This window comes from Aplysia californica, unplaced genomic scaffold, assembly GCF_000002075.1.
Source record: "Aplysia californica isolate F4 #8 unplaced genomic scaffold, AplCal3.0 scaffold00021, whole genome shotgun sequence".
NCBI classification, from domain to species: Eukaryota; Metazoa; Mollusca; class Gastropoda; order Aplysiida; family Aplysiidae; genus Aplysia; species Aplysia californica.
Genome location: NW_004797291.1, coordinates 118677 through 129105, shown reverse-complemented (window position 1 = coordinate 129105; position 10429 = coordinate 118677). Strand labels below are relative to the sequence as shown.

Sequence of the window (10429 nt, the reverse complement as noted above, 5' to 3'; positions counted from 1 at the left end):
ACAATCCCCCCTCTCTCAACTCTCACCATCCCCCCCGCCCAAGTGCTGCCGTAACCTTCACTTTCCGCCCCACTGTTCTCGCCAGTCATCTGTTTGCACCACTCAAGGACGCACCAATCAGCACCAATCAGCACGTGTGTTGCCTTCACGAGGTCAGATCTTGTACTTGTCCCCATATTTCCCTCACCTCGTATAGTAACTACATGAGTACATTGTGATTATTCCCATTTTGTCATATTTACACAAGTTTGCGACGACTTTGCACACGCTCAAGTCACGGCCTTATAGATTGGGCAAGATGTTCTTTTCCCTCTAGATCTATGTCACTTTTGATGTTGTTGTTGTTATTATTGTTATTGTTTTTCACGGTTAGTCAAGAGTTAATTTGTTTTTATTTCTCATTGTTACATTTTTAAATGATCAGAATTGTGTGTGTGTGTTTGTGTGTGTGTGTGTGTGTGTGTGTGTGTGTGTGTGTGTGTGTGTGTGTGCACGTGTGTAAAGGGAGGGGGATCATAGAAACCTTACTAGATCTAGATACAGAATAAGTTATACTACTTATTTAAAGTTTGATCGAATCATAATATCTACTTCTCTCTCTCTCTCTCACTCTCTCTCTCACACACACACACACACATACATACATACATTTTCATCACTGGTACGCAAATACATAGGCTACTAGGTCTAACATGACTAGATCTAGATCTAGGCCTAATACTTATTGAGATGATATTTCAGGGGAAGGATTAGAAAATGTCTAACCAACATAAAAGAGGAGGATGAGAAAGACGAAACGACTAGATCTAGATCTATTGCAGAACTCGGTCCGAAAAGAAATGACCTCGCAGATTCAATTTAATCAAAGTGACACGTAGATCTGCATTGTAATCATTATCGTAACCTCAGCAAGTCGTGTCTTTAATAACAAACCGAATCCAAAATTAGATCAGAGAAGTCCGAAAAAATCACCTCAGTCATGGTAACAAAGTACATGTATTGCACTTGACCAAGTTTCGAGTAAGATCGAGATAAAATAGCAATGTATTGCGTCAACACGTGCTCAACAACCCCCTGCGAGCTAGCCTACAGAACGAACAGAGGTTTGCGTCACACATTCCTTACACGACAGGGGTGTAACATTCACGTGGGGTCACGCGAACCTTCCTTATCAGAGGAGTTCATGTTTTGGGTCCCCGAATCTCACTGATGTATGTGAAAACGTACATTTGGGGCGAAATCCTTGAGTAACATTAATGATCCCTGACTATCCTTTTCAAAACATAGACAAAAAAAAAAAAGGGGGGGGGGGGGGGGGGAAGGAAGCGGTATTTTATTATTATGATATCTCCCTTCCATGAAGAAACATGGATCTGAGACAAACGTTGTTTCACAGACAGGCCTACATTACATCTCGTAAAATGCAGTGGCAAGCGCACAGTCATTGCGCTCTTCTTTTTATTTACAACACAAACATTTCATGTCTGGTCTATTTTACTGGTAGATTATTAGATTATAACGTATTGTACTTGGTACTTGGAAAGATTATAAGATTTCAGCCATTAGCCTACAGACATAAATAATTTAGCAGAATCTCAGTTGCAAAGAATGCATAACACCGCTGTTATATTTAGACCAATCAGCTGACAGCCACAAATCAGCTGATTCTTTGCAACCTCGAATAAGGCCGAGAACATCGACCGTCTGACGTCTCGACGTCATTCCTGGCAGAGAGGGGAAAATAACAAAACAAAGCTATTGTCCTTACATAATGTGTAAATATTAAGTATTTGTCCTGATTTGTTTCCTATTTACCCTTGGTACATGTTTTTAAAGGTTATAATGACAATAAAATGCAACCAAAACGATTTAACAGAAAAAGAACCAAAATTTACTCCCTTACTCTATTTTCTCCTTTCACTGCGTACTTGCTGGCAGCTCGCCAAGGCAAGCCGAACATTTGTTTATTTTAGCTTTCCCGCGTCTTGCCAACGGAACTACTTTTTATCATTGATTCCGCAAGTATCCGCGATGTAAAATAAACCAGCATGTTTTAGCCATTTATTTTGTAACGGAGCCCCAAAAGTGTTTCACTTAACTTTTTTGAGTAGTAAATATTAATATAGAAAATGTTTGGTACCATTGTAATCCTTAACTTTCCCCTAATTTCGTTTTTGTACTGTCATGGGTTACTAGTTGCTGATGTGAATTGACCAACAGCTGTTTCCCGCCAATTATTACTCATTCTACCCCAGCTTACGTCGGGAGTTGTACACGTCGGTCTTCGCAATCGTAAACAAACTTGTTTTTCCGTAAAAACAATCGTTGAAATTTGTTGGAAGTGTATTTCATGATGTCAGTGGATATAAGGAACAGTGAAAGACGACGCTTTTCTGAATTGGAGGCAAGGGAGAAAGAAATTGCTGCAGGACTCGTCAAGTAAGTTGTAGAAAGTAGTACGCATGCATGTCAGGCATAAACATTGTAGTACGAGCGCGTGGTCATAAGTACTTATCGTCTTGTTTTGCCCATATCGCTCATGTTTGCTCAAAATTTTGTCTTCATGTAACTTGAAGTGTTTCTTATAATACATTGTCCAACAATGTACATCCCCAATTTGTCTGTCAATGCATGTTTTGTGATTTAGACCGTATCTGAAAGGAATAACTGTTCGCCGACAAACCATCAGTTGGCGTTCAGAATGACCCCGGCGTGGTTCACCGTCCCAATGTCCGCTGTTTGACACCAGACCAAAAGAGAGAGGCCTAGATCTAGATTCTAAATCTAGATCTACTCGGTGGAGCTGAAATCGGCCGTGCAATAAATAATGATCTAGATCTAGAGATCTAGATCTAGAATATAGATAGATCTAGATCTAGATTCTAGATCTAGATCTACGCATTGTTTGCTCTTCGAAATCGTTATCCTATGTCTTGCATGTTTATCTTTTCTGTTGTATGATTAACTTCTTCTCTGAACATAGAGTTGAGATCATGACAATTTGTAGATAAATCATAATTATTAATTAGGCTAGATTAGATCTAGAATCTAGATATGTCTTTCACAGATAAATATATAGAATCTAAATCTTGAGTATAGATCTAAACCTATATTAGATCTAGACTAGATCTAGATCTAGATCTAGTCTCTAGGTTCTAGATCTAGGTGATTTGTTCTCTCAAATTTGCCTGTAATTGTTGTCTTAGGAATAGATCTAGATCTAGATCTAGATCTAAATCTAGATAGAATTAATATTATCAAATTGTGACTGTGTTTTTTTCGTTCTAGATCTAGATCTAGACCTAGAATCTAAAGTCTAGATCTAGGCTATTTAAATCTGAAGACTGATGGTCAAATATTCACATTGCTCAGATATTTTTCTAAGTTTGATGTGGACAGCCCCGCCCCCACACCACAAAGTCAGCAAACTATTGAAACTTGGCTCCTGAAGTCTTTGATCTGTTAGCAACAAAACATCTAATCTAGATTTTTCTAGATCTAGATCTAGATCCGTTTGTCAAGAGTGGAAGGAATTGCAGATGTCTGTGTAGATCTAGATCTAGATCTAGATCCAAAACGGCTCACATGTCCCAACTGATTTGTGATCTAGATCTAGATTCTAGGAAAGTAGGCCCACTTCTACTTCTGAAAGTGAAACTCTATTTCAAATGATAAATGCTTGATTTTGAGCATGTTTGAGAGTTCTTTTCTTCCCATTCTCCACTAATTAAACTAGATTTAGATCTAGATCTAGAATCTAGATTTTTATTACACTCACATAGCCAACTCTGCAAATTTAGCTTTTAAGTTGTGACAGGGGTGTTACGTTGTACAAAAATATCCCCCAAAGTATCATCAGTGTGACTATACATAGATCTAGATCTAGACTAGTCTACCGTACAAGTGGTAGATCTGCTGGGTTTGTTTGTTTTTTATGGATGTGTTCAAGATCTATGGTCACGGGCGGGGTGGGGGTATCAGTTACAATGTAATTTAAAGGGGATTTTAGCATCCGTTAAAGTTTACGGTAACGACACCAGTCGGGTCTAGATTTCTAGTTCTATCCTATTTCCCGACTACAGACTAGATATCTAGATCTAAACCTAGATTAGATCTAGATCTACATATATATTTAGATACAAATACAAGTGTAGTAGTCTTTATTGTATCAACTTTGTTTAGGACAGTCACTCGACTCAGAAAATAATTAAGTTTGAAGTCGATTACGGTGTTTTATAGTTCATTTGGGGACGGGATGGGGTAAAAGGGTGAGGGGAGGTTAGCGTCTTGAGTCTACATGGTGTGCAGATGGTCCTAATTGAAATTGCCAGCAGCTTGGGAGGGGGGGGGGTCTGTTGGCAAAGCATACGCTTTTATTTATGTATTTTTAATCATGTGAGATAGTTGGTCTTAAGGTGTAAAGGAATTAGAAAAATAATATATGCCCCCCCCCCAAGTAATTGTTCTAAGCTGGTGTAGATTTAAGGCCTAATATGCTCAGTTGCGTCAATGTCGTAGTACCCACAGCTGATCAGAGCGGAACGCCGTCTCTCCCTCTCTCGTAGCGCGACCGCGTCACTCCTACGAAAGCGTAGTGTTCCTCCGCCTCACCCCGCTCCGCCATTGATGGCCACATGCCAGCGTTGTGGCCCGAGCTTGTGGGTTTGGCACGCAGCCAAAGCTCTCCAACCTCGACTCGAACAGGCCTCTTCACTTCGCAAAAGGTCAAACACGGTTGAGCGCCATTCGATCGACCGGCATTGCTTTCCCCCCTCCCCCCCTCCTCCACACTAACGTCGGGTCTCCCTGCTCTTTCCCTTCCACCACCCGCCCCCAATTCATTCCCTTGTCTGTCGGAATTTCGCCTTCGGTCTCGGCGTCTCGAGGTTGTGCGTGTACGCGTCTGGCTTGCCGCCGGGAGGCGAACTTCATTTTCCTCGGCCAGGCGCTCCGCTTCCAAACATTATCCAGCAGTTGTATTTTTTTCCTTACACACTGGCTCCCTTACGTCCCACTGTTTTGGGGTGGGTGTGTTTTTTTTGTTGGAGGATAAAATCTAATATTTTGTTTATAAATGCATGGTCCGCTCTGATAATTCTACCCGTTTTAATGTATGAAAATAAATCACGTCGCTGATTGCGTTACGGTACCATTTTTTAAACTTGTTATTCTACAAGAGTAGGCCTATCCTTGTTTTGTATGACATTGAATCATTGAAAACGTTTAATAAAATACAATTTCTAAATCAGGAAACTAGATCTACTTCGGTTATTGACGTGGGGTCATTTCGTTGGCTGACCCACCCTACACAGAGATCCGACACAGCCCACCAATGTATTCCTTTTACCTTACCTACTGAGGTAACAAACAAAAAATGTACTAGAAGCTAGCCCTGGATAGAGAAAGGTGGAAAGTGTTTATCCGTGGCCTTTCCCCAGGTGCAGGGTGAGGAAGGCGAGTGAAAAAAATACTTCTCTTTCCCCCTTTCCCCCCTCCCCCGCGAACTGGAAGCACGCTGCAACTTTTTTCTTCTCTTACTCTTGCGTATAAGCTACACACTAGTGATTCGTTGTGTTAAGCACTATACAATTACCAGTGTTAGTAATCTCTACTGTAATCCAGTATACATAACATAATCATGTTCTTTCATTCTCCTGCTGTTGTCAACATGTTTTAGACTACCGTAGAGTTGTTATTATGTAACTTTTTTGTATAGGACAAATGCTTTCTATTAAGGCATTACTAATCATGTTTGATATTCTGAATTGAATTTCAGAATTTCAACAGGCCTGAAAAGATTAGATCAGGTTAGTTGTCATTCACTGGCCTGTTTAAGCGGTCAAGATTTTCTAAGACTAATGATAATTCTAAAGTTTAATTATTTAATGAATTTACTCTTTTTGATAATATTAATTTTTACTTTTTCTTTGCGAACTTTTGCTCACAGCAGAGTATCCCCGCCTGTGTCACCAAAGGCTCAACAGGAAAATGAAAAAAGAATGAGGAGGGAAATAGCCAACAGTAATGAGCGAAGACGCATGCAATGCATCAATGCTGGATTCTCTTCCTTGAGGGCACTCATTCCTCAGTTGGAGGGAGAAAAATTGAGCAAGGTCAGTACTGCACAGATGTTTTTGACTCTTGATGTGTGTTTATGTTTGTGCTTGTCATGTCATGTGGAGGCGTAGTGTTCAGGTTCATAACTGTCGTGGACAAGTGAGTCTTGGTTTATTTGAATGTTCTGTCTTTTGTTCTCTTTTTTGCGCCTGGATGGAGTGGTGGTGGGGGGGAAGCAGGTTTTAGGAAGGTACCTTCTCCTGCTTATGTTCAGGTTTAGTATTGATGACCTCTTTAAAAGCAACATGATATCCTTAACTTTGATTTTGTGCCTTACCATTGTACTGTCAATTTCTCCCTTATTTGGAACATATTTCTTTTGTTGTTAAAAGGCCTTTCTGTTCCTTTATTCAGACCGTGCCTGTGTCATCAAATGTTTTGTTGTTTGTGACATGAAAACGGTTCGCCTTTCATTTTCTGATTGATGAACGCTTGTGGTGGAAAGGCACCACGGATGGGTCCTCCTTTTCTTAACCTCTGCTGCTTCTGTCCTATTTTTCCCCTTCACTAAAGATTGTGCATCTCGTCATTCAAACAAAACAAACAAATAATCATTAAGAGAAATGAAATACTATAATCTAGGGACATAAAACTTCTTTTTTCTAGTCAGGGTGACATTCCAGGGACATGTTATGGTATTTGGGGACGCACACACCTCTTGGGAAAAAGGATTGGCCCGCTGTACTCAGGAATGTAGGACAGCACTTACTGCTGCAATTGCGAGGGGGGGGGTGTTGGACAGAGACAGCGTGTGGCCCTCTCCACGCCACGGATTAGCAGGACGAGCAACGAGGACGTGGCCATTAGCAGCAGCAGAGAAAGTAAAAGAAAAGGCCGGTCCTGACCTAGTTTGAGTTTGATGTCGTCACAGCAGTCCACTTCGAATCTTATAGTACGGGCGTTTTGGGTTTGTTTTTAAAGCTAAATAAACTGCAGATGCACATTCCTGGAACGTGTCATTTTTTTTATTTTTTTGGGGGGGGGGGGGTTGTACTTGTAAGTACGTGAGCATTTTTAAAATAATGTTTGTTGTTGTTGTCTTCTGAAGATTTATTAGCAGTATTTCATCAAGTAATCAGTTTATTAATTAATCCGATTTCTTTAAAGGCATATTTGTCTTCAGGCGTGTTTTCTCTTCTTTTTTTATGTTTATTTTTTTCCTTATGCATATTTGTCTTGTGGTACGGAGGGGGGAAACTGAAGTGTTATCTAGGCGTCTGTTTGAAGAAGTGCTGCACCAGTATGTGCTTGTGTTTGTTCCGCGTTGACACTCGGTGGCGTCACCCCAGCACACATGCACTGCTGCTGCTGCACACCGGTCATGTGGTCATGTGACCCGCGCGGAGGTCACGGGTTTGCTTGGGAAGTAGCGTCCTTCCCTCCCTCTCTCCCTCACCTCCCTCCAGGGGGTCCAGATTTTCGGCCGGACTAAGCACCATTGACAACCAAACACCACCCACCCCCCCCCCCCCACCCCCCCAACACCTCCGTGCGGTGTGACCGGTTATGGTGAATAAGGGGGATGCGCTGGCTTGTCATGATTATTATGGTGATGACTGCCATATGTGCTGGAATGTTATTCTGGAAGCGAAAATTTGGGAAATTGGGTTGAAAACGTGATTGAGCTTTTGAATAGTGTGGTTGCTGTGTTGAAAGAGTGCACTTAATCAGCAATTGGGTGGGTGTTCTATCTTTCTCCAGTTCCCTCCCCCCCCCCCTCTCTCTCTCTTTCTTCTCCCTTTTCTCTCTCTTTCTTCTCCCTTTTCTCTCTCTTTCTTCTCTCTCTCTCTCTCTCTCTCTCTCTCTCTCTCTCTCTCTCTCTCTCTCTCTCTCTCTCTCTCTCTCTCTCTCTCTCACGTCATGTGGTATCGCTATGAGCATCACATGTACTAATAGTTTGGACGGTCCAGCCCTCGACCCAGTTCGATTCCCCTCCCCGTGAGCGGCCGCGACTACACGAGAAAGAAGCAAAGAGGTAGCAGCAACATTCATTCCCCAGCTGTATGTTACCGTGCATGATTCAAATCAGCTGAGCCGACGAGCGTCGGTGTTGTGACTAACTGGGCCAATGGCGGTGCTGTGATCGCGGCCAGGCAAGCAAGCAAGCGGGACCGGTTTCGTCTGACTTCCCTTCCCTCCCCGTCTCTGGTTGTTGTAGTTGTGTTGTGTGCGGCGCGCCTGGCTGCTTGCTTCACTACCACGTCAGTCAGTCAACCGGCGCTGTTTTATCAATGGGTGCCTGTTGAGCCTACTCGGCTGCCCGTAGCTGGTCGTTACACATGGCCTCTCATGGGCTTTTTTTTTTTTTACATTCAGCCTGCTCGTGTGACATGACAGTTTTAGGTCAAGAATCAGTATTGAGAGCGCTAGATGAGTTCACAAAGTGGTAGAAAGGATTTGGTCTAGTCTGTACATGATCAGTGGGTGTGTGGGACTTATATGGAAGCATGTTCGTTAAGTCAATATAGTATAGAAGTGAAAGCATACTCATTGGTGCCTGAAAAGCTATGTATTAAGGATATCTAATGATCGGTTTTTTAACTTAAATATGGGGGGGGGGCGCAAACAGATGCCGGGGCTCCGAAAAATGTCTTTACCTAGCATTAGTGATTTCGTTGTTGGTGGAACTTTTGAATCTGTGCTGATTTTTTTCCTTTTCTACAACGAAGTCATTTAATTTTTATGTCACTAAATAACATTCACTCGCTCTCTCTCTATATATTTTATCTATATCCTTCGGGTACGTGTTTTTTCACCTTTTTGGAAAGGTCTGTACCCAAAGGAAAGTTCGCCCCCTATGCACATATTATGTGCACACATTGACTCAACGTATGTACCCGACCACACAACCGTCTAAAGAGTGGGTTTTTCCCCCGGGTAGATGCAGATAACAGTTAAATGTGTGCACGGGGTAGGGATCACGGCTTTTGGATAGAAGGGGCCACAGGGTCTAACAGCGAACTGCATTCAGGTCAAGAAAGGAGTGGCGGTGGAAGATTTTTTCCCCTTTCCGCTGAGAACGGCAGTTTTGTTTTTTTACCTGATTTATGAGGGACCGTTTACCTTCCGGTCCCACTCCCACCCCCACCCACCCCTTCTCTCTCTCTCTCGCTCTCTCTCTTTTTCTCTCTCTCTCTCTTTCTCTCTCTCTCTCTCTCTCTATCCATCAATTTATCCATCTATCTCTCTCTCTATCCATCAATTTATCCATCTATCTCTCACACCTCATGGGGATAGTACAATACATGTGTAACATCTCTGCAGGATGTCTCACAGACCAAATGGTTTCTTTCATTGAGAAAAAACGCCATTCACTCCTAGGGCCGCGGCGCTGCGTGGTTCAGGAATTTTACCACGTTCAGGGGATTGGCTCGTTTTTTGAATTTTCAACTGCCTTTGTACTAGTCGTCCCTTTTGTGGGTCAAGACGGTCTATGAGAGGCGTTTGAAAGTCCTTTACTTTTCTCCGGCTGAGAACTTTTCAGTAAGATCTGGAAGTGAATTAGTAGAACTTACAGGGATGGGTTATTATGTCTTCAGAGAGAAGAAGGGGGGAGGGGGGGGATAGGTTGAATGGGAGAAATTACGTACCCCTTTGAGTTTGGGATTGATGAACAGTGGTAAAGCTTAGGGTACACGACGTGTTCGTTCAAATTTGAAAAATGAATCTGCCACACCCCATTCTCTCGCTCGTCCCCTTCTTGTTAGGGGAACATTTGCTGAGCTTAAATGTTCACCGAGTTCTTGTGTTCTTCGAAAGAGGAGAGGGGGTGGAGTGTCTGGATTTATTTTTATTTTTATGTAAATGTACGTTCTGCACTCAGGGAGTGAAGTGTCTTTATCTCTGGCTCTGGTTTGCTCTGCTCCTTTTGCTTTGTCACTGTTACGACTAGCGCTTTTTGGTTTTTCTGATTTAGATGAACATATATAATAATATTGCTGTTATTCTGCTGTTTGAATGTAAAACGCAGATGGTTGAAGGATGCTACTGGCGGCCTCTGTTGCTTCTGTCTATATCTCTTTAATAACAATTCATTATTGCATAGATGTGCTTCATTTTACTCAAGTGTTTGGAGGGTGCCACTGGTCTGTCCTATATTTCTTCTTTATCCTACTTTTGTCTGTCTCACTTTAACCCCTATACCTAACCTAAGCCTAATGACCGTTATGGTGTCGACGAGAGCATCTCCTCATTCAGACAATTTTTACTCAAAACTCCCCGACAAGCGCCTGTCGTCGACGACTCCACGTGTACGGAATGAGTTTCTTTTCCTTTGCCATTGTTTTCACCTGCTCGTTCTGACAGATGCCGC

At 42.3% G+C, this 10429-nt stretch overlaps 1 protein-coding gene across 3 annotated transcripts in view; it reads left to right on the top strand.

Moving 5' to 3' along the window:
• Positions 1–1489: 1489 nt before the first annotated feature.
• Positions 1490–10429, top strand: part of LOC101859754 (probable serine/threonine-protein kinase drkD) — a 19681-nt gene continuing 10741 nt past the window's right edge. Inside the window, exons 1-2 of one of the 3 annotated variants that reach the window (XM_005090721.3) lie at positions 1490–2439; positions 5951–6113. In XM_005090721.3, coding sequence (XP_005090778.1) covers positions 2351–2439; positions 5951–6113 — 252 coding nt within the window. In that variant the 5' untranslated portion in view covers positions 1490–2350. Of the gene's footprint in view, positions 2440–5947; positions 6114–10429 lie in introns of all 3 variants that reach the window. The other 2 variants (XM_005090719.3, XM_005090720.3) reach the window with 2 other exon arrangements.